This window comes from Betta splendens, chromosome 16, assembly GCF_900634795.4.
Source record: "Betta splendens chromosome 16, fBetSpl5.4, whole genome shotgun sequence".
In the NCBI taxonomy this organism is placed as follows: domain Eukaryota; kingdom Metazoa; phylum Chordata; class Actinopteri; order Anabantiformes; family Osphronemidae; genus Betta; species Betta splendens.
In genome coordinates this window covers 10,824,207-10,848,054 of record NC_040896.2, presented here as the reverse complement: position 1 = coordinate 10,848,054, position 23,848 = coordinate 10,824,207, and the positions used below count along the sequence as shown (strand labels likewise).

At 43.1% G+C, this 23,848-nt stretch overlaps 2 protein-coding genes across 9 annotated transcripts; both read left to right on the top strand.

Annotated features, from left to right (window-relative positions):
• The first annotated feature begins 95 nt into the window (after window positions 1–95).
• Window positions 96–2,577, top strand: cd79a (CD79a molecule, immunoglobulin-associated alpha). Its single transcript, XM_029128458.3, has 5 exons — window positions 96–291; window positions 713–1,042; window positions 1,453–1,568; window positions 1,826–1,888; window positions 2,073–2,577. The coding sequence occupies exons 1-5, from the start codon at window positions 231–233 to the stop codon at window positions 2,196–2,198; spliced, it is 696 nt and encodes a 231-aa protein (XP_028984291.1). The 5' UTR covers window positions 96–230; the 3' UTR covers window positions 2,199–2,577.
• A 448-nt stretch (window positions 2,578–3,025) lies between these two features.
• On the top strand, window positions 3,026–23,602 carry lipeb (lipase, hormone-sensitive b). Of its 8 annotated transcripts, none has more exons than XM_029128445.3 (14): window positions 3,070–3,180; window positions 6,221–6,261; window positions 9,366–9,607; window positions 10,307–10,591; window positions 11,161–11,251; window positions 12,020–12,165; window positions 12,508–12,693; window positions 13,453–13,605; window positions 15,938–16,082; window positions 16,562–16,789; window positions 17,647–17,808; window positions 18,939–19,120; window positions 19,682–19,945; window positions 20,384–23,602. In XM_029128445.3, the coding sequence occupies exons 3-14, from the start codon at window positions 9,368–9,370 to the stop codon at window positions 20,780–20,782; spliced, it is 2,481 nt and encodes an 826-aa protein (XP_028984278.1). In that variant the 5' UTR covers window positions 3,070–3,180; window positions 6,221–6,261; window positions 9,366–9,367; the 3' UTR covers window positions 20,783–23,602. The 8 variants fall into 8 exon arrangements, with proteins under 8 accessions (XP_028984274.1, XP_028984278.1, XP_055359327.1 ...); XM_055503352.1 differs by lacking the exon at window positions 6,221–6,261 and adding an exon at window positions 3,554–3,590 and having other exon boundaries at window positions 3,084–3,180; XM_055503353.1 differs by lacking the exons at window positions 3,070–3,180; window positions 6,221–6,261 and adding exons at window positions 3,199–3,484; window positions 3,554–3,590.
• Window positions 23,603–23,848: the final 246 nt, after the last annotated feature.

The window sequence follows — 23,848 nt, the reverse complement described above, 5'->3', positions numbered from 1 at the left end:
ATTTTTGTTCTTCTTTCATTTATTTTATTTGTAAAGTGAAACACATACAGATGCAAATGTGGAAAGGTTCAAAATCATTCAAGTGTAAATCCTGTCAAGCAAAAAAACAGACAGCAGTTTGTCTTTACACCTGCTAAGACGTGATCATTGTTCAGTTTTGTCTAAAGTATATCAGTAGTAGTTGTTTGATTCAACATTTGTTGAGTTGGAAACGTTGGAACATTGGAAAAATGGCAACATTTGCAGAAGTCATGATGATATCCACCATCTTTGTTCTGTGCGTCTCTGCAGGTGGGTTCTCCAACATACTTAAACATCTGAAATCTTTGGTTCAAAGTGTTTTTATTCAATGAGATTTGTTTTGGGTTTGGTTGATAGATACTATACTTTTAGTTGGTTTTATGCTGGTAAAGTATATAGTATAAAGTGTATTTGATTTGGGTTTATATGTTTTCTTCATTTAGCTGTTTTTCACTTCAGTGAACCACATTTCCTGTCAGAGCAGATGGCTTTGCTCTGTTTCTATTGATTATTTGTGCTGTATTTTAACAGCTGATTTTATTTGTTATACAAGTTATATTCAGCAACTTTGCATGTAATTAAATCCATGTATGTCTGTATTTAAAATTTTAAATCATATCAAATGAATATGTGAATAATTTCACAGCACTGTCTTAAATTATGATAATAAGGCCATTAATATCTTCCACAGTGGGAAGCAGTCACAGTGAGGTGCTTTTAGCCGAAGATGAGCTCTTTGTGGGGGCGCAGGTTTCTGAGAAGGTGGAATTGACATGCTGCTTCACGTCAAACGGAAAGGCGCTGACACCAACCTGGATTAAACATTTTTATAACAAAAGCAACTACGTAGATTACACTATTTTAGAAAAAACTGAAACTGAACCAAGCACTTCCTCTGGTTTTACATGTGGCAAACTAACCTTAAAGTCAGTGAAGGTGAATGATTCTGGATTCTACCAGTGTGAATTGAAAGATATTGAGCCCAAACTCTACACACATGGAACCTACCTGCAGGTTTATCGTGAGTGCATGTCTCTTTGTCCGTTTTATATTGTGAAATGAAGTCAAGAGCAAACGCTAAGATGTGTGCTTGCACCTCGTAAGCTATAAATCCTTTTAATTTTAGTCTAGAGCTGTGTGAGAGGAAGCATCCTTGCACACTGCACATTAGCCATCTTTGCATCACTGGGGTAGTCTCATTATGGTCGGCTGCCCAGATATTTACTTTAAATAGCACCAAAGATAGATTGAATTTTAATTGAGCTCTTGTGTTTCAACGTTTGTCACACTCAAATTCTATTTTACAGAACATCACAATGCTACAAAATACTGCAGATGTGGACCTGTGCACGTGCACATGCCACAAATACAAGTTGTGTGTGAGTATCTAAAGACACAACTTATTTTATTTGTTTCACCACTGACCTCCAGGACCACTGGACAAGACCATAAACATCAGTGAAATGAGCAAAAACAAGATCCTGGTAGCTGAAGGGATCCTACTGCTGCTCTGTGCGGTGCTGCCGACTGCCACCCTCCTGCTGAAGGTCAGAAAGGTCACATTATTATGACTGACTGCACACACAGCAAATCGATTTGTCAGCCACCCTTGACCCATAGCACTGATGTCAAAGTGAGGGTTACTTTCCAGCGTTGCCTAACGGTGGATGGAGTCAACACATTTGAAGTGATTGCAATGTGTGAGACATCTCTGGTGTCACTGTTTACACCACATTGACCCGTATGTTTCTCATAGTGTTGTGTGTTATTTGTTCATTGCAACCAACTTCTGTTTCCCCTGCAGTCAAGGGGAGTAAAGGCACTGGAGAAAAAGAAAGCAATGAAGGAAGAAGAAAATATATATCAGGTAATGATTTAAATGAGTCACATCCTCCCTTGGTCACACACAAGTCATAGCAGGCACATGATAAGTGCAAGTACGTCTAGGAAGACAGATAAGAGAGAACATATTATCTTTTCTGCTAATCAGTTTAACGTAAATATGGGTCATTGACTTTTCTGTGTTTACTTGATTTCTTCCTCATCTCTAGGGGCTAAATCTGGATGATTGTTGCAGTACGTATGATCAGATTGAACGATCCCAGGCACAGGGCCCTTACCAGGATGTCTGCAACATTACTGAGGAGGAGAAAGATATCCAGCTGGAAAAACCTTAAAGCAAATGGGAGAGAAGAAAGTGTGTGGCATCTGAATTTCATGTTGGAATTTAGAGTTCTTTTACATCTTGCAATTAATTCTTTTCCTTCTTGCTCACTCGTTTATTCAGCTTGATTCATTCATTGTTCATTGCTTGAAGTTAGAAAAAGGTTGTAGGTGGTTCCAGGCCTAATATAAGGTGTACTGTTTTATTTTTGTTTAACACATTTAATTGTTCTAATATTTTATGAACCATTAGTACAGTTGTTAATTGTTGTTAATTGTGGTCCAACTTGGCTTCTTTTTCTTTTTACAATTAATGACCTTTCATTTAATGACCCACCTTATGTAACTAACCTTCGGGCCTGCAAGTCCCTAACACGATGTACAAGCGCTAAGGACCTAAAGACGTAACACAACAAATAATCTTCTTTGTAGTCATGGAAATAGGCAGAAATTCAAAATTTTAGCTCAGAATCTAGACATCTCCAATTTAATATTAATCAGAACTTGCTGATATTTTGGTGTAATGTAAACAAAAGGTATAGACCAGCTTTGAAGTGGACAGGTTGATTTGCTGCCAGATTACAATGCTCTTATTATATGTCACAATGTATTTGCAGTTTTGTATGTGCATTTTGCATGTGAGTGATGTGTTTTTTATTATATTTTTTTTAATTAAGTAATCTCAAATAAATCTATTGCAACCTGAGCTGAACACACTAAAAGATCACTAGCAAAATCAAAGCCACGAGTCGGGCGCTGGCTGATCTCCGACGCTCGTGATTGGCTACTGGAAACCGGCGCAACCTCTTATTGGCTCAGACCTTTGGTGTGGGCGGGCCCCCGGTGCTGGCAGGTAGGTATGTAGCGGCGATGAAAGAGGCGGTGCGTAAACAGAGTGGGCGAAGATGGCGTTCAGCAAAAAGAGCGGGGGGAGTAGCAGAATGGAGAAAGGTGTGAGTGTAAGACGCTCGTCCAAACTCAGCGAGGGTCCAGTGGGTGAGTCTTCAGCGCCGGTACCGCCGTCATAGCCCTGCGCGGCGCTCTCCTTTAATAACGCCCCGGCTTTCCCCCTGAACTGTCACATCCCGTTAGCGCGCTAGCACCCGCGTTAGCTGAAGCGAGCGGAGGGGATTTAAGCCTCCTGCCGCCTCAGCTGCGTGGGAGCCGGGTCGCAGAGTGACATCTAGAGACGTCAGTGTGTGGACCGCAAATAGAGCCGCTCCGCTTCCTTTTCCTGGTGGTCGTAGGCTGCGTGACGTTCGTTCCTTAGGCCGCTGTAGCTGTAGCAGGAGCAGTGACGGTAGCTAGTAAACACTCACGTTATACCTGCTAATGATGTTTCTGTTCAGTAACTAGTTTCTCTCTCCAGTCTCATCCGGTGACACTGACGGGACTCAGCCGAACAGGTACAAACGCACAGCGCACCGAGCATGGCCGCTTTCAGCTGTTTGTGCTACAGCAGTGTCTCGGATCAGATCCTCCAGTCCCTGTGTGCGTCTGACTCAAACCATGAACACAGGGTGTCCGTGACCCCTGACCTCCTGTTTGGAGACACCTACCTGCCCTCGAGCCTTCACACACTCTGATCCTTCACGCTCCCCTTCTTCTCACGCATCACCTTCAAAGCTCCCTGTCCACTCGGTGTCTGATATGCGTCCTCTTGGCAGGTGCAAGTTGAACTCAATGTTCTGAGATCAGTGTACAAAACAGCTGGGTGTTGGTTGTCACCTTTTGTGCGTGAAGCAAGCAAACGGATTGTTAATGTGACCCGCGAGGCTGTCGTGAGCGTTTCAGCGCTCTGTGAGAGCGCACGACAGCGAATAAACAGCCTTTGAATAAAGGTGTCAGACTTTAAAGCATCTCCCTTCAGGCGCGCCTAAACAAACTCGCCTCCATTGTATTTTTATCACGTTAACCGATCATAAACGCAAGATATATATTTAGCTTCCTGTTTGTGAATGGTGCCTTTTGTGATACGCCCGTATAATGAGATTAGATAAGATTTTACATAATCTCACTCATGTGAGGTTCGTACTGAGCGCCATCAGTTTAATTAGATCTGCTTATCGGAGGTTCCTTTCCTTTCAGACAAGTGTGCTCCCTCACAGAACACAAGGGAAGCCTTACGCCTGCTATGTGGAGGGGGCGTGGAGCTTCATTGTTGCTGCTTTCCTGTTGTTCAGCTTCTGTGAGTGACGGGTCAGAGCTGCTTTAACGTGACATTATGGAGGCTGTGCAGCCACTTCCTCGGGCCCGTGCCTTGCTCAAAGTGTGCTATTTTTAAAGTCTGCGGCCTATTGACTAAGAGTGTCATATGACTGGGTGTTGGGTCTTGTACAAGGCTTTAATTTATCCTTTTAACACTGTGTTGGTATTATAAACCCAGACAAATTCAGCACATTCAGTTGTTCAGTAGCTAGATGTCTTCATAAACGTCCAATAATGGGCTCAAAGCAGTTGCTCAGTGGAACAGACCAGTCCGACATGAGCCACAAGTGTAAACGGGCAGGTTCTTCCAGGCACTTAATGTTGTTTCCACAGAAGTTAAGCTTTACGGCATGTGTGGTGAAAAGGTAAGTCTGCTTGTGTTTCGCTCACTCAATTCACTACTCAGCAGACAGTAATAGGAACTATAAAAAGTCTGTATTGAACATAACCAGTCCATTGCTTCAGATAAAGTCTAGGCAGTCGTCAGGAAAGGCGCGCCCCGGCTAAGCTCTCGTTTTTATATCTAGTTTAACGGCAAAAAAACTCATCTTTTTCGTGCAGCCTTTTAATGGGTTTTTATCGCAACAGCCCACCCCTTGAAAAGTACAGCACACGTCATGCTTATAAGATTAATGTGAGCTCTGTTACATTCAAGGGTCCCTGTAACCATGACGTGTTGTGACATGTGGCCATGCACAACTACATACAGTACTTTAGCCGTCATTACTTCAATTTATTATTAGCAGTAGCAACCTTTTGTTTTTCCCAATGTGATATGGAAAAATCTTTTTATAAGTCGATAAACAAGTGGGACTAGAAAAACACAACCCTGTTGGTGGAGCAACGGAGACAACATTTTTCTTCAGTTTCGTACTGGGTTCTGTGACTCAGCTTTCCTGGGTATGTTTTTCTATGTGGACTTCTGTGAACGGGTGAGGGGTCGTGCAGAATGAAATATGAGCATGCCAGACAAGTCTAAACTAAGGTCCTATTCTGCATCTGTGAACTACATGACAACCCTCTGTTTTGAGCTACAAAGACACATATATATGTTTAAAGATACAACTTAAAAGCAGTTAATCACACTGAAAACAGCTTCTTTATATCAAGTCAGTAACGGATGCAAGTCTGTGATTAAATAAGTAGTCATAAATTCATTAAGTGCTTACTCAAACTTTGCGGTAACTGTGTTAATTTAATAATAGCCAATTGTTGGTTTTGGCACTGTTATTTATTTAACAGATTATTTGTCTTTTTTTGAATATTGGCCAGGGAAATATTCATCTGTGCATTTATCGTAATTAAACAATTACATTATTATTTTTTTGTTCGGAGGCCAGAAAGTAAATGACTAATTGATATTTTTCATCTTGTTTATATTTGGTTTGTGACCTTTAAACTAATGGAAAACATAATGCAACAAATGGAAAAAAAACTACAACAGGAATATTGTCATCACCTCATATTTTCACGGTTGTGTCTGTATTTGTGATTTGCCAGTCAGGCTGAAGGTTGCAGGGAGTTGCAGGGGACACAGCCAATAGCAGAAAAGCCCATAGTCACAGGGAGAAAGTGAACTAGACCAGGGGTTGCTCAAAGCCCTCCTCCTCTTTTTTTAAAAGGAGCAAAGAGGAGAGGAGACACAGCACATGTGTAGAATTGCTTATGACAGGCCGATACATGGGCTTTCAGGAGAAGAGCCACATTGTCAAGACGAGGTAGCAACAGAGACGGGACGAAGAACGAAACCAAGCCACAAAGCATATCTTTTTATTTTCTGCCACCTTCCCTTTATCTCTTTCTTCCATGCTCTCGTTATCGTGGAAAGAGCGGCGACGGACAAGGACAGAGCCTTAAACTCTGACGCTGGTAAAGACTTTTCACTTTTTTATTCAGTTTCAGTTTTTCAATAGTTTGTTCTTTTATCAATTATAAAAGCAGCCTGCAGGTAGTTTAATTCACTGAATTCACACTGTCTGTGCTCCCAGCAGGAGTCATTATTGCCTGTCATGTCATTGGGGTTGGTTGTGGTACATGACTTATTGATGCCTGCTTGCATCCATCTTTAATGTGAAGAGACCAGCTGCAACATAATACTGGCAATGAGCTTGTAGTGACCAGAAAGCGTTGCAAACAGGTGATGGAGTGATGTCAGAGCAATGTTTACTTCTCTCGCTTTTCCAACTACAGACATTTTAAACATGCCTAGATTAAAAGGCACACTCCTGTTAGTCTTACTGGTTTTTGAGTTAAGATAAGTTTAATATGGCACCCTTCAAAGTCATGACTTTAAGTTGAGCATCCGAGTCAGGCTCTTATAATTGAGTAAATTATCTACAGTTTACACCACTCGGTCAGTGAGTCTGTAGGTCAGTGCTTCCCTAACTGCATATCCCTGTCAGTTTTACTGCTCATGCTCTACCAGGTTTAAGCATAGTGCCAGCTTTACGGGTTCTGTCTGAGGGAGTTTCCAGTATCAGACAAAGATGACCTCCTAGTACTGTGTTAAGCGAGCTGCTCCTTTTCGTTCACATAACTGCCTTTATTTGCATCATATTAACATATAATAAACTCTCTGCTGCATTTAATGGGTGCTAGCTTTATTATCATCAAGGAGCATTTAGTGCAGTCAAAGCTTAAACTCAGGTTCATGAATTTCAGATGTAGTTTACTCTGACAAAACAAAGCCTATTTGCCCAGCTATGAGAACTGTACTTGTTCTAATGAAGTCATTAAATCAGGCTGCTGGTCCTGCACCATGATTTGAGGACTGCTTGATGCCAATCCTCTGCACTGATACAGTATGTCTCTACTGAAGAGTTAATGCTGTTTTAGATTGGCTGTTGTACACCAACATTAGTTAGACACCTCAGGATTCTATTAAACACTAAATTGAAAACACCCTTCATAATCAACTCAGTACATTATTTTCATGAGCCTGTTCACCTTGGTAATGTTATGCAGAAACAAATTGTAAAGTAAAATGTAATAACAGCTGAGAATTTCCCCAACTGTGAAAATATTTACTCATTTACACTTTTAAGGGTCCAAATTCCAGCCAAGTTGATGAGACTTTAAACGGTCAATATGCAGAGACCACAGCTGTGATGTTAATTAACAGTGGCTTTTAATTAACCTAATTCAACGTACCACCCCCCTGCATATATAGATTATACCCTCACTACCCGGTATCGTTAGTAGCCGATGTAACTTTTGTTTTGGTGTGGAGTCATAGGATGCGCTTATGTAAGATAGACGATCTCTTTCATGTGGTTCAATCGTTATGAAATTAGGCCCCAAGCAGCCTCATTAGGTTTTGCTGGGATAGATGGAACTCGGGATTGCAGTGAAGTTCTTGCTACTACAGTGCTGCTCTGTGTAATCTGCTCATTTAACTTTCTTGCCCTAGGGCTGAAGGAATGCCTTGTAACTTCACGAGGAAATTCTCCACGGGGCTTCATCGCGATGCCCGCTGCTTTTGGCTTTGGGCCATAAATGAGCCATTGTCCTCCTGTTAAGGGCTGCATTGGTGCTGGACCCAATCCTACTGTAGTTGTCACTGGATAGTCCGTCAGAGGACCAACACATTGAGGCAAACTTTCATATTACTTGTAGTCAGTTGAAAGTCACCGATTAAGCTGCAATATCAATATACATCAATATTGACAATTTAGAATCAGAACGTGTGTGTCTGCGTTTTTTACTTTAAGGGCACAGAAAAGAGAACGTGATGTGAGAGATAAAGGCAATTCAGGGAAATGAGACAACGGGCAACGACTGAAGATATTTTTCACTCGGCGTGTGCTAGAAGTCGTCTGGGTGATAAATGTCTCTTCCCAGATGTCAGGGGGGTTGTGATTCCTTCCAGCAAACTGAAATTGCCTCGCCTATTACTCTTCCTGAATGGCAGGCAATAGTAGAATAATTGTGCGATTAGGGCTCCATTATTTCTTTAACGCTCCAAACAATATTTCACTTCACTGTTAAACTTTTAGCTTTCATAGACAGCCTTCACGCCACAGCTGTGGTGTTAGTGTTAGTGTGTCTTGTTTGAACAAATGTTAGTCTGTGTGAACGGAGTTCATTAAGTATGTATAATTTAATTAAAGACGATCTAAAGAAGCAGTGTGTCCAGGGTAATTTTTGATCTTTCTCGTGAAACCAAATTGTAGCCCATCCATGAAAACATTCAATAGTTCTCTGATGATCCCATCTGTTAGAAGGCTCAGCTGTCTGTCTCCTGTACGTTGACTCTGCTCAGCATGCACTAAGTATCCAGCCTCTGGAGTAAGGTGTTGTGGAAACAGATGTATCGGGTGACTCTGTGGAAAAACTCAGCCCAACAGTGGGATTCCAACAGGGACAAAGGGCTTGATCCGTGTTATGCAGCATGATGGCAGCTATATGAACACGCCTGATAAACATGCTCAGCTGTGTGTCAGTGGCGTAACCTCCCTTCGGGGCTCTTATGTGACTGTGTTTGTGTGACTAATCGGCGTTGGTTTCCAATAGGCTGACGTTGGCAAAAGCCTCGGCCTTCTCCCCCTGTTGCATGCGTGCTTGCCTAGAGCTCAGTGGATTCTGGCTGCTTAGCCTGGATTTGCATCACTTAATTTCAGGACTTGTTTAACACTTTTCAATCAATGCGCTTTCATATGCGGAGCATTAGGAGATTTGTTACCAGGAGTCAGAGAACATATCTAATGAATCCCCCAGTACAGTGTCCTGATTCTGCTTACAGCTTCGGGCTTAGCCCTGAATAAAGATCCGACTGCTCTCTTTGGTGTGTGTAGGAATGGATAACATATTAAAGATGGTAATTACATAATGGATTTACTAATATAGGTCCACGGCAGAGCTCTGACGTCAGTGTAGTGTAAATAGAAGGGATGTTTTTCCCCACACAAATAAAACTGGAACTAATAAATAACCGAACCTCTCTATTCATCCTTTCCCTTGCTTCTCTCTCATAGTGATGGACACCAAGGCAGTGTTTGCGGCTTTGTACAGCGTGTGCGAGGAGAATGCCGCTTTCTTCTCAGGAGGAGCCAAGGGATCTCAGGGTGATGCGGCGCGGCGACTGGTGGAGTCCATGAACCACATCCAGGAGCACGCTCGCAGTCTGGAGCCTGTTGTAGCTGGTTTTGCTGCAGTCTACCATCATTTTGACTTTGACCCACACATCCCCGCCAATGGATATCGCTCACTGGTCAAGGTAAGTTCTAAAAGTTTCTTTATGTGGATTTGAGAATAATGCGACACATACTAAAATGCATTCTGAGCAAAATCTGCTCCTGGGAGAAACTCTTCAGCACTCCTCTGTCATCATTTAGTTTCAAGGTCAGTCCGTTTGCTTTGCGGATTGATTTTATGTTGCAAATCAGGTTAGTTAAATTCCTCCAGCAGCAGGATATCTACTGCTACTGTACCCGCTGTACTTTATCTTTTACAGTTATTGATAAAACGTCATGACCTTCGGTGGCTACAGCCCACTACAGAGGAATGAGTCTAGCAGAGCAGCGAATGAATGCCGAGCTGTTTTTCAAACTCTTGGTTTCCACATTTCTAATCCTTCTCATCCCCACAGCACCACTCAAACTAATCTGTAACACCCTGTTGAAGCAGCGAGCTTTTCACATGCTCCTGCTCAGGCATGCTATCACACGTGGGTCTTTTTTCTCCCTTTGAGCTTCAACCCTAATCTTAAGAACAACAAGCAGACCCAGGAGACATGTCATTAATGATTACATAATTAAAGAACAGCTTTGCTTTGTTTTATCGTTGAATATATGTATACATTTTTATTATTAATTACCTTAACAGCTTGTCTCTACATAACTTCTTGACACATTTTCTGTCTGTAAATGATCACCAAACTAGTCAGTCAACACAGTCCTCCTGCGTGTTCGTCTAGGTGCTGCGCTGCTGTCTTCTCCATATCATCCACAAGGGGCGCTACATCACTGCCAATCGCCGCAGCATCTTTTTCCGAGCAGCTCACAACGCGGGGGAGATGGAGGCATATTGCAATGCCCTTCGTCAGCTGCGCGCCCTGCTCTACCTGGCGCAGCGCCTGCTACATGACAACAGCCATGGCAACCTGTTTTTTCAGGACGAAAGTGGCCTCAGCGAGACCTTTGTCCGAGAGTACTCGTCCATGCACAAGGGGTGTTTTTATGGCCGCTGCTTGGGCTTTCAGGTGAGATAAGCTGCCTGACACACAAGTTTGTGAAAAGTTTGTGAAAAGTTTAAATTAAAGTAGCTCATGCATGCCTAAAACTATGATCCTAGCTGCTGTAGGTAGTAGGTACAGTCGCATGTTACTAAAATACTGGGGGAATTTCCACATTGGAATGTAAAAGTTCTCTGTGTTTCCCAACTGGAACTGTGGCGGGAACTGGGTGGTTGGTGGGGATGCTCCTCATTACAGCCATGGCCTGTGTTCTTGGGGGAGCTTAGAGTGGCTGAATCCTCTGAACAGAGGTCAAAATCAAACCAAAGGAGAACAAAATTATGCCCCCCCCCCAGAACTTTCTTCAATTTCTAATGTGTACTGACTCATTACGTATTCTGAGATCCCATAATCTATTTTTCACAGTCTGACAGTTCAATGACTGCACCTAGAACTAATACGATGTAATTTAACAGCCCTTTTAGTAAATCCTACCTTCATGCTAGCGAGGAGAGGAGGCAGTTTCAGACATGTTAATTTAACTGGATTGCAGTTTATGTTCTAACATCTATTTTTGTGTTTTTGTTTCCCTTTAGTTCACCCCAGCCATTCGCCCCTGTCTCCAGACCATCGCTATCGGCCTTGTGTCCTTTGGAGAGAACTACAGACGCCATCACTCAGGAATAGGTCAGTATCATCTACTGCACAGCTGCGCTCTGCCTTCATCCAACCACTTTGTTCTCATTCATAGACCGTGCTCATCCATCTTCTCCCCTCATCTTCGCTCCTCCTCGCCCGCTCACTGCGCGCCTTTTTGATGTTGTGTGTTTGGATTGTAGATGCTCTTTCATCCCCTGGAATCTCAAGGGCTAACTGGTGTGCTCCTCTATATTTCAGCATGTTTTGAACATGCACAAAGTAGTTTTAGAGGCGTAGAGGGAGAGCGCCATACGTGAACATACACATTTGCACCATACACCAACGTAAATATTTAACATTCGAAATGCAGTCTTTAGAGGTTTATCATGTCTTGTGCTCTATGCTGCACCTCAGTGGATGCAGGACGCATAGCTCCATATGGTGAGTGTAACGAAGCCTAATCCTGCTCATTGCAGTTGACTCTGATTAACTGTTTGACTGTCGTTTAGTAGTTTTGCACACAGTACAACCCGACTTGTGAATACGATGCTAGCACAGTAGCCCTGAAACGTCCGTGTGTGAATAAGATTGTACTGTAAGGACTGTTTGCTGTCTTATTCGAGTGGTTTCTTCCCATTACGTGCTGTGGTCCAGTTGGTGTAACTTTAAGGTTCTGTCTCAGAGCTCTCTTTGAACGTTTGTATGTCACCTTTCATTCCCTTTTTTACTTTATTCGTTTTCTGCCTTGCCTGGTCTCTGATGTCTGCCTCCCACAGTATCTCAGTAACATTAATTCATGTGGCCTTCCTTCCACAGGTGTAGCAGCCAGCTCTTTCTTCACCTCGGGGAAGTACGCCATTGACCCAGAACTAAGAGGGGCAGAGTTTGAACGTATCACTCAGAACCTTGACGTCCATTTCTGGAAGACCTACTGGAACATCACAGAGACTGAGGTCCTGTCGGTGAGTGGACTGTAAATGCTTCTCTTTGCACATTCACACACATCTGTAGTCGACACATGTTGTAACACCCAACCCGTGCACACAGATACGTGCACTGCCCTGTTTTTAATTTTAAAGCTCCACCTGGTATATTTTACTTTTCTTTGGTAAAAGTCCCTTTCCATCATTATGCATTTTGGCCTACAGGTCGTTAATAATAATAATAGAGTGGAATTCAATTTATTCAATGGGGTTCATGATTTATTCATATGGTTTCTCCTTCTCAGCAGTGACCTGACTTACTCTTGAGTAACCTGCACTCTTCTCTTTCCCTCTCTGTATATAATTTGTCTCTCACTGCAGAGTCTCGCCAGTATGACATCTGCTCAGGTTAAGGTGAACCGGGCCCTTTCTGTGCCCCCCGTCTCCTTTGACCTTCCCCTAGCGAGCAACCACCGAGCATCTGTAACGATAGCTCCCCCATCAGCACACATCGGCCCTGCTCCTATCCAGATGAGGCTCATCTCCTACGATTTACGGGAAGGACAGGTAATGAAGTACAGTTAAACCGTGTATAATTGTTGGTTTTAGACATAAATCATTCCTTCGGTAGTTTATTTGCTAAAACCACTACTTTAGCTCCCAGTAGCCGTTCTGTACTATGTGACCTAATTTATGACTGTTACTGCAGTGGGTCTTTTTAAACCACTTTGCACATGCAAGTTTTACAAATTCGTGAAATATTCCAGCAATATTAAACAAGATTTCTTTGAGCTGTCTGAGTAAACAACAGCTTTGAGTCATCCCTGTGGATTTAATTCATTTCATTATCTCTCTCTCTCTCGCGCGCTCTCGCTGTCATAGGTATCAGTCTCACTTTTTCTACTCCGCCTCACACCCTAATTCTCTCAGGAGATTTGCTCTCTACATCCAAACTCATTCTCACTCCTTTCTTCGCAGTCTGGCACTTAACCAGGCGCTTTATTGATCGTGCACCCGTGTAACACAAGTGTCCTTTTTAATGTCACAAAGAACAACCTGGCATCTCAGAAACACACTGTTCCTGCCACAGCATACCTCCCTCCTTGTTGCTGTTAATGAATGAGAATTGGTGTGTGTTAATGCTGGCACAGAAGGGGCTGCTTAATCCTCACCTGAGAGGGGGCCTGCTTCTAACCCTAGCACCGACTTTTATTAACAATACAACATTTTTGCAGTAGATCCTCTTGAGGCTGGCCCTCGCATTCAGATACTGTTTTTATTATGTTATTCATTTTAAATACACTAATACTTGCTCCACTCTCTCAGGACAGTGAGACCCTATTGTCTCTCTGCCGCTCTGAGGGAGGGCCCATTTCTCTGTCTTTGGGCCTGAAGACCAAGCGCCTCCCCTCTTCTCCCTGCCTGCTCGTCCACTTCCATGGTGGAGGGTTTGTGGCCCAGACCTCCAAGTCTCATGAGGTGAGATGAAACTCAGTTTTCCTCAGTTTTTATGTAAACACCAGGATGTTAGAACTACTTTGATATATATCTGCATGTGACTTTATTTTACCCGTTTTTAATATTAATAATGGAATGATTGATTCTAACATGACTACATATCCAAATAGTGACACTACACACGCTCTACATCTGCATTTATACACCTGACTCGCACTACTGCCACGGTAGTCATCAAGTCCTCCTTTTTTTATCCTTTCCACACTTGAACTTCTGGCTCTGTTTTCTGAAACTAATTGTAACTGAGCCCAGTTAATTAACGCATTGAAGAGGTAGACACTAGTTGACAGCCAAGGAGCAGAGGGTAACCACTGTGACTCTCCTCCTATGTCAATAGTGTGACATTCAATGAGCCATTAAGCTAATTATTTTGTGATTAATCCTTGAAACTTTGCCCTCCCTACATATTAAGCTGGCTTTCATCTTTGATGTAAACCGTAGCTTCCTGCTTCACTGACCTCAGCCTCCTTTCCTTTCTAAAAGAGGAGCCCGTGTCCTATATATAGTTTCTAAACCAGCATGATGAAAAGGACACTCTCAAACAGACGGTTTGCTCGTGCGTCTCCTTTTAAGTAGCAGAAGAGGCCTTCAGCCTTATTAGCTCACTAGAAGCATTATTTTTAATGTGTTTGGGTGTCCTGCTGCGCCCGGATGTGGTCATCCGCTCCTGTGTCCAATCCTAATGTGGCACCAGCTTCCCTTGTAGCTAAGGACATAGGGCTGCTTGATCTGCAGCTGCGTAGCAACCAAACGGTGAGCGAGCAATCACAGAAGAGGGCGAGCAGGGCTGTCATGTTGAATTAACCGAGAATTGTACAACCCCACGGAGGAGGATTACCACAGGCACTAATGGAGGAGTTGTCAGTCTGTCCTTCTCGTTCTCTTCTGCTGAACTTTTCCTTTTCATTGCAGTATTCTCATTATTTTCTAATACATCCATTTTGTTTACAAAATGGATATATATTTTGGCAACATGCATTTGCCTTCCTTTGACTTTTACTGGGTATGTTCCGCTGGTTTCTCCTAATCAAGGCTAAGAAGACCGTGAAATTAGATATTGTCTGTGCAGGTGGAGCTCAGTGTCCCTTATCGTATCTGTACGTCTTATCTCCTATAGCCCTGTATTCTCTCCTTGATCATATTTCTCCTGTTCTGAGAGCGAGATGGAAAGGTTTTTTTTCAGCAAGTCTTTGGACTTCTCGATGCCCAGTGAAGCCGAGATCACACAAACGGTTGTGCTGGCATCTGTGCATTAGGCAGCATGGGTGTTTAGACAGTGAAAGTAGAAGCTTATAGATTAACTGCTCTGCCTGTGTCAGAATGAGCGGAACTGCAGCTCCAATTAATTCTTGTTTAGAGAAGAGATCCGGGGAAGCTGTTTAGGTGTGTGTGAGGCCTGAAATGAACTAAGCCCAATAAAAACACGGGCTCATGCGCCTCCTATTTGGATGGCTTTACCCACTTTATGCAAACAGAGGTGAAACTGACCTGGCAATGAACTTGGGTAAATGTCATTTACTGTGGACTTGCAACAACCTCAGTTGTACACACATGCACATATTAGAAACATAGTCGACAGGTGGGGCTCTAGGACGGCGCGGCCAGCTGGTGGAGCATCTACTTTGTGCTTGTTGAGGGTTGAGGCCACAAACACTTACATTTTTATTATATATATACATATATATATTTGTGTGTTGTCAAGCCATCGCTTTCACTGCCAGTCCTTTCATAAGTTGTCAGAAGGTGTTTGCAGAAGATAAAGACAGAGCAGGAAAAGGAGAGCGGCTGTGGAAACGAATATTTCATGATGAAAAGTTTGATGCCCTCTTTGCAATTCAAGGTCACTGCATTGTAGGTGTGCCTTAGTTTGGTGTAAGAAACCTAAACTGACTGTAGCACACAAAAGAAACATTCAGTATTCTGAGTGAGTTTGTTTTGTAGAAAATCCCTGTAAATCCACAACATCCCTGTCTTTGTCTTGTTGTTTACCTTCATTCTCTCCGAACTATGACGAGTGGGCACGTTACTTAATACTGCGTGGAAAGAAAGGAATGGGAGGTGACTGAGGCCACTATTCATTCTCTTTGTCTAGACAGTAAGCCAGAGAGCAGACGGGTGACATCACAGGGACACGTTATGTTCATAACTTTTTATCCTTGCTTCTTAACGTTCACTCCTATGTGTGTCTCCCACATAATATTTAGCTTTTTCTCAGTGAGTCTGTATGTTGTGGTCGCTGTTTCTTAATCTCATCGGTTTACTGAAACTGATATTCTCTTTTTGTTGTGTGCAGCCCTACCTGAAGGGATGGTCTCAGGAGCTTGGTGTCCCCATCCTGTCTGTGGACTACTCTCTCGCCCCCGAGGCCCCCTTCCCAAGAGCGCTTGAGGAGTGTTTCTATGCTTACTGCTGGGCTCTGAGGAACCACCACCTACTGGGTACCAACACGCCTCGCATCAGTTCACTCTTTATTTATTATAGCAACTGGAAAGTATGTGTAAGAGAAATTGCACTTACTTCAGGACAATAACGGATGAGGTCAAAGTCAACTCACTCAGAGAGAAGGTGTCTTGTTGGCTGCTTCTGCGAAGCTTCACTGGTGTTTATCAATCCACTGTCTGACTTGAGAGCACACATTCATCACTTTGAAAGAAATCATTCTGCAGCACCGTGTCTTTCTCTGAACCCGTTGTTCTGCAGTCTTACTCAGATTGCTCAACATTCTGTAAGAAAACCAAGGACTTCTGTCCAGTTTAGGGATTGTAGATTTGTAGATTGTCTCAGACTAGTTGCATCTGACTGATTTCTCCCAACTGTAGATATTTATCTGTCTTCCTTTTTTTTTTTAATACTGTTCTTAATGTTCCTTTTTTCTTCACCTCTGTTTCCTCACCCTTGTGCCTGTTGTCACCTCCAGGTTGGACCGGAGAGAAGGTGTGTCTGGCCGGTGACAGTGCAGGAGGCAACCTGTGTGTGACGACGTCGATGCGCGCTGCTGCGTTTGGCGTGCGGATGCCAGATGGCATCGTGGCAGCCTACCCAGCTACCCTGCTGACTGCCTATGCGTCGCCCTCCCGTCTGCTAACGCTTATGGATCCCATGCTGCCACTCAGCGTGCTCTCCAGGTGTCTGAGCGCCTACGCAGGTACATATTTGTGCATCTGTGTGTATAACAGTGAAGTCAAACAAGCGATAATGTGTTTTTCTTTACTGTGGATTTTCGAATTAATTCGATTTTAATTTTCCTCCGTTCAAGCACTTCTGCACATCTTTCCCATCTGCTGCTTCACAGTATACATGATCTCTGGGCTGTAGTTGTGAGTTTGTTGAATGATAATGGCAGATGTTTGTGTAGCAAAAAGAATTAGCCTGATGTTATTGATGTCTAGAAATATCGCCATTACGTTTTTAGTGAACCTAATGGTGGAGTACAGCTTTTTGCAAATATGAGGCTGTAACAAGGAAAATACTAGAAGTGATTTATCTGAGCCATGAAGCTTTTTTTTGTTTTTGTTTCAGGACAGCAAAAAAACCTTAATCATATACAGTAAATGTTTGTGTTTGAATTAAGTAAGCTTTAGAGTACTGTACCTTCCTATTTGTCTCAACTAGAGTATAGACTGTTTTCATGCTATTAATACCCAATAAGTGCAGAGGAAACTTTCGCAAGTATTTTGTAATTCTCAAAGGAGAACTATAGAAAAAAGTCATTGCAGATATTTACAGTACTTTTGGCTTCTCCCAGTAAAAGAAGTAAAACTTGTTCATTTCCTATTTACTCCTTCTGTCTTCACTATCTATTCCTGTTGGTAATATAGTTTACGATGGCAGTATTGCGCCCACTCTCTGTCAGTGCTTGCTTTATGTTTATACCTTTCCCCTTTTATTGCATTCCCTGTTTCTTCTGTTGTTGCTCTTTCTGTGCTTATTTGGGATTAACAAAAACACTTTCATCTCTTTGCTACATTTATCTCCTCCTCCCCTCAAAACTCCTCATTTAAGGCGCTGAGCCGCAGACTGAGAAGCAGGTGGAGAAAGTGAGCACGCTGAGTATGCTGCGAGATTTCCGACAGGGAGCCTCCAACTGGATTCACTCTCTGCTGGATCCCAGCAGAGCCTCATCCTCCAGCAGCACATCTGCTGAGGCAGGACCGGGACCCACTGGTAAACCACCTTCTGTGGCTGTATGCATGGGCATATTTGTGTGTGTGTGTGTGTGTGTGTGTGTGTGTGTGTGTGTGTGTGTGTGTGTGTGTGTGTGTGTGTGTGTGTGTGTGTGTGTGTGTGTGTGTGTGTGTGTGTGTGTGTGTGTGTGTGTGTGTGTGTGTGTGTGTGTGTGTGTGTGTGTGTGTGTGTGTGTGTGTGTGTGTGTGTGTGTGTGTGTGTGTGTGTGTGTGTGTGTGTGTAGTCATGGAGAAACAGTACGCATTGTGGGAGGAATAAATGGGTTGTTTGCAAGCTATTGTGTTCAAAGTTACCTATAGATGCAATCTGCCTGTAATAAATCTTATGTGCTGAAAGTCTACGGGCTCACACCTCCTACATAAGGCTGTTCATAAAGGCAATTTATCTAAGTGTTATGAGCACAACAACATCAACCCCCAAAGTTCATTTACATTCCATATGGGGGAGGTAACCGACATGGATTGCTTTTATTTGGCATTCAACTAACCAATTATTGCTTTATCTCTCCCTGTTGCGCAACAATCCTGTAGCCCCATTCATATCAATTCACCTTCCTGAAGCAGCAGGGCTTTGACAGTAATTGTTAATTGCGACCACCGTAAATCTGGTAGTGAATCGTGATTTCCCTGGCGTCCCCTTAGGTAGGTGACACCCCCACAGCAGCAAGTCCAACCTAATGAGATGTCATTGTTAGGTGTACATTATTAAAAGGCCAAGACGGTGCTGAGACGGTTCATTATTAAAGAGATGAGAGCCTGGTTGAGCTTTGTGACGAGACCAGCCACGGTGTCTCTCACAGCTGTGTTTTGACGACTAGGGGCTGGAGCAAGATTTCCCCGTGACAGCACTATTTGAATTTCCTCCACCCACTGCTGTCTTCATCCTAATATATCCTAATTTGCATTCCTAGCTTTTAACTGTTGGCTGTCAACCAGAGGACATATGATGATGAGAAGTGAAAGTAATTGTGTACTATTATGGGTTTATTCTTTTTTTATTGTGTCCTTCACCTGGTATTGGTCCAGAGTGAATCAGGAGAGCCTAATTCTTTGTACATAAAATTTACATGGATAATCTACAACTTGAATAAACTCTAAACTTCCTCATAGATGCAGTAAGAAAGAGCATTTCAGAGGCATCCATCTCCTCTCCCCATGCTGACCCACCTGTACCCTCGGATGCCTCAGAATTTTCCACCAGGAAATTATCTGTCAAGAGCCAGACTTGCCAGGACTTGGGATCCCACAACAGTTCAACTTCAGACAGCACAGCACTACCTTCTGAAGGCATAGTACGTCACACGTTAGCATGTTTACAATGAGATTCGTGTGCCCTTGACCCGAAAATGTTAAGAGCCTCCAACAGCTAAATTAAACCAATAATGGTCTGTAATTAGGATTTGAGCCTGTAATTAGAAGTTGTTCTATAATCTAAAAGTAAGAAATTCTTCGTCTTCTGCGTTCTTGCAGTGTGCATTTTTAAAATTCTTGAAAAATTATCTCACCCGTTATGAACAGATTTGGATTTAAAATGCTGACAGAATATCAAAAACCTTAGGGTTGTGTAAGTACTGGCAAGGTTTTGCAGATTATCCTCCCATGATTTTTCACAAAAGCGCGCTGGATTAGTGGCTGGCTTGGGGGAAAAATAGAGCAGAGGTGACGTAAGATTTTAAATATGCTTTTCCTGGCTAAAATGGGGATGTCCAGCACTGAGCCAAGGTTTTTAGATTCTCACAAGGAGTTGTGCGTGTGCATAAAGCCAAGTTAAAGTGTCAAGTATTTTATGCTTTTGTTCTTGTTTTTTCTTCTTCTTTGCTGTATAACACTCCCATTTTTTTTCCTTAATGTAGCCAGAAGATGTGAGCTTTTTCCTGTCCAGGGATACTGATCCCTCTATTGCCACTGACCTGTCTTCAGTGGCTATACCGCCCCCTGTTGGCCAGGAGGGATCTGTGGTGAAAGGGAGGGAGTTTCCTCTTGGGTTTGAGCCACTGCGTTCAGAGCAGCTGGCGGAGATGAGGGTGCAGAGCTCTCCTGTGGTCAAGGATCCTTTCTGCTCCCCACTGCTGGCTCCTGATAGCATGCTGAAAGGGCTGCCACCTGTGCACATAGTGGTAAGAAGCAACGGCGCATAAACCGAATGCATTAACTCTGCTGTTGATTGGATTGTTGGTTTATAGTCTAGCTGAGAAGGGACGAGTATAAGTGTTGGACAGGAGCAGAAAGACAACATCAAAATGTTAGCAGGAGCTGAATATCCAGCCCCACATAAAGCATACATTGTTTTATCAGTGATATTAGGTGGTGGAGGAGATGGATGTGGCAGAAGCCTGGCCTCTCTTGTGAGAATTATGTTAATTTATTTTAAAGTGACTAGAGTGAGTCAGCGAGAATGTAAAAGAAAGCTAGGACAAAAGAGGCTGGGATGCTTGGCTTCCTTTTCTTCATCCCTTAATTAAGATTCTTGACATGTCTGAAGGGAATCCTAAATTGCTTTTCACCACTCCTACCCTTCCCTTCCTCTCGCCTCTTGTCCCCTCTCCCCCACTCAGGCTTGTGCATTAGACCCCATACTGGATGACTCTGTGATGTTTGCCAAGCGTCTGAGGAACATAGGCCAGCCCGTCACTCTGTGCATCGTGGACGACCTCCCCCATGGCTTCCTCAGCCTATCGCAGCTCTCAAAGGAGACGAGGGAGGCCGCCGGCGTCTGCGGGGAGCGCATTCGCGCCGTCTTCACCCAGGAAGACACGCCTCCGGAGCCACGCAAGCACCGCAAGCTGGAACGAACCGATAGGGGAGTGTCTTCTGGGGAAGGCCCGTCTCTCTACGTCGACCCTATGGAGGGATCAGAGCTTGCGGTGGAGAGCATGCCAAAAATTGCTGATGGGGAGGGCTTAGTTGCTGTGGCAGCCCAAAATAACACGGACGCTGGTGGGATTGGGGCTTAAGTAAGGTTAGATTAAAGAAGAAAAGGACTTGAGAGTACACAAGGAGTGAAGGGAGGGAGTACATGAAAGTCAGACACGTTTAGGCAGTTTAATGCCTTAATGGGAGAGAGAATGTGCCCTAAAGACTGAAAGGCTCAGGTAAGAAGAGAAGGCGTGAAGATGTTCATTAGTATAGCTTCCTGTACTTTACAGTTTTAACCACTTGTCCCATGAACATACCCACAAAAAAAACAGTACGATTTAATGAACAAAATGATAATTTAGCGCCTACCTAGATCAAAGACCAGCACTCACCCACACACGCAGCACACATTAGGCAGTGGAGGACTGGACATTAAGCAAACACGATTCTTGAGACAGAGCCTGATTGGGTGATTCATCTCAGCAAAGGCAGTCATTTGGACACTAATCAGATAGTGCTAGGCTCACTATATGCTTCCATATAGAGTCACCTCCATCAAAATGGCCACTTGTCCTTTTGGAAGCGACTCTAAATCACACTTAATAACTCCATATTGTGTTCTCCATCAGTCTATACAGCTCATTTTGTGCGTAATAACTCTGTTGATTCTCCAATATACAATAACCAACCAAAAACACAGCGGAGGCAACGGCTGGAGACTGGATGAATTTATTCACCTGTTTCTTGAGCTTTAGGCCTGTGTAGCTGTAATATTGCCTCATACCTGGGCTGCTCTTTACTCCCAGGATCATTGTGCTTTTAGTTTGATTTGTACACTATCCCACTTGTTTAATCAAATGCGGTGTATATTTTTAAGCTGAATATTTATCTATTTCGTGTTCCTTAGCCACAGCTGCTCTGACATCCCTGCCATTTCTGATCACACTCAATTTTGCTTTCACTAATGCAACCTAATATGAGAGCAAATGTAGAACATTACACAGGGACAACGGGCCCTGTACACATACTGCCAGGTGCTTTTAGTAGTGTTGATATTACTAATGCAAACATTATGATTTCTGCAGTGAAATATGTGAACTTGCTTTAAGATGCTTTATTGTCTCATAACTATTACTTGCTTGGAAACGTGGCCCCATTTTTCAGGAGCAGTCTTGGCTCAGATGTCTGAAAGGGGCAAAATTAACGATGTGGAAGCAGTTGTGGGACGTTCTGTACTGGAAATAGATAAAGGGCAAACCAGAAAGCCCAGTAGTTGGATCTTTTAAAATTCACTGACTGAACTGGTTTCCCTTTGACCTACGAAGACTTCTTTCGTAGCCTAACGCTACCAAAGCAAAACAGAGGAGTGAAAAGTGTCCTTTGGAGGGTCAGTTCCTCCGTCTAAATATAGATGCCAACAATGCTGGCACTGTCCTGCCCTTGCCTGGTAAAAGGGCTGGGGTTGCCAGGTCTGTAGAGAGGGATGCTGTGTGATGAATAGGATTTAGCTGAAGCTCCAAGTGCAAAATCCTCCCTGCCGTCGACGAGCAGGATTTCCAGCAGCAAAGTCATGCTATAGGATTAAGCTATGCTTCGTTCTGTCAGCTCCCAGTACTTACCGCAATATTTTTAGTCAGATTGTTGGAGAGAACCGGAGCCCTGAAGAGGAAGACAGTGATGCGCTCATCCTCCCGGATGCTAGGCTGCAGTTGCCTGACTAGCTGCTGTTTATGCTCACGCTGCACTTTTAGTAGTTGTTTTGTCAATCCGTGCAAATGTATTGAGCTTACATACAAGTCACTTTTTTTTTTAACTTTTTTTAAACTACTTGCCACTTGTGTTGCTGCCTACCTGTGTAGCTCCAGTGTGTGCATGTTGACGTGGAGCGGGAAACACGTTTTTGTTTTGTTTGTTTGTGACTGTGTTCAGTTGAAGAGTCCGACTGACCGAGGTGAGCGGTTCCTTTGGCTCCACTGAAGCTGCCTGCAACCAGAGGTCGTAATATTCCAATCTGCTTTGCTTCACGTTCCGTTTCATAAACTCTTAACCGTCCACAGAGCAGCTTTATAATCATAAGTTATTTTTGTGTGTCCAAACTAGTTGTAGCTCTCGGTGCAAATGGAGTCAGTTTGGAGAGCAAACCAGACGTCAGCACGTTCGAGCTCCTAACTAGACGTTTTCTTTGCCTTAGGCAGAGTCGGGTGGAGTGTATTTCAATCCGCAGCCCAGCTGCAAACATTAACTATCTGCTTTGACAATTAAGATGACATTCACAGTGAAGCGCCACAGCAACCAGCATCCCATAATTCACACTCCATTTGTTTCTGCTTCAGAAACGGCTTTTGTTACATGCGCCGAGTTGCAGACAGAAGCGTCGTATTTTACAAATGCATCCGTGCATTTACCTCAGACTGACCTCACCTCTGCAGTATTTCCTAATGAGAGGCACTCATTCAGCTGTGCATCACTTCCACTTCAAGCACACCCAAAGACTGCAGCCGCACTAACCGATGTGGTGACCTGCTTGTTTTGCCTGCTATTGTTTAATATGCAAGTGCTAGTCAGTGTTACAGACTGTCTGCAATCGATATGCAAATGACTCCACTCTAAAATGCAGTTCTCATGTAGAAGAGGATTTAAAACCTTTTGTTTCCTCCAATTCACAGACTGGAAACAAAGTTGTTTTTTGTTTTCACTTTTATTAAAAACACCACAAGTGCAAACTGAATAAAAGACTGTATATTAAACATTATATGAGCCATGTAGATATTTTTTTTTATTTTGGTGTTCAATCAAATTGCAGATTGATGTGTCTGCATTTTCGTTGCAGGTTCAGCTCTAGCGTTTTCTGACATGCTGCAAATAAACTGGTTCTTCCTGTTCATTTTTATCTGAATAAATATATATTCTCCCATAAATCAGCTGTTGTCTTGAAGCTTATGAATTAACCTTTAGTTTCCATTGATCAAAACAAAAGGTTAACTAAAAGCCGATGCGAATGAGACGCAGATAATAATTAATCTATAAAAAATAGTCTTGGCATTTAAATGTCTTTGGATTTTTATATAATTATGATTTACAGTAGGGTTTCATTCATGAAAACGCCCTTAATACCAACATTTTAACAATGTACAGTATCGTGTGCCTATCATTAACGCCCCATC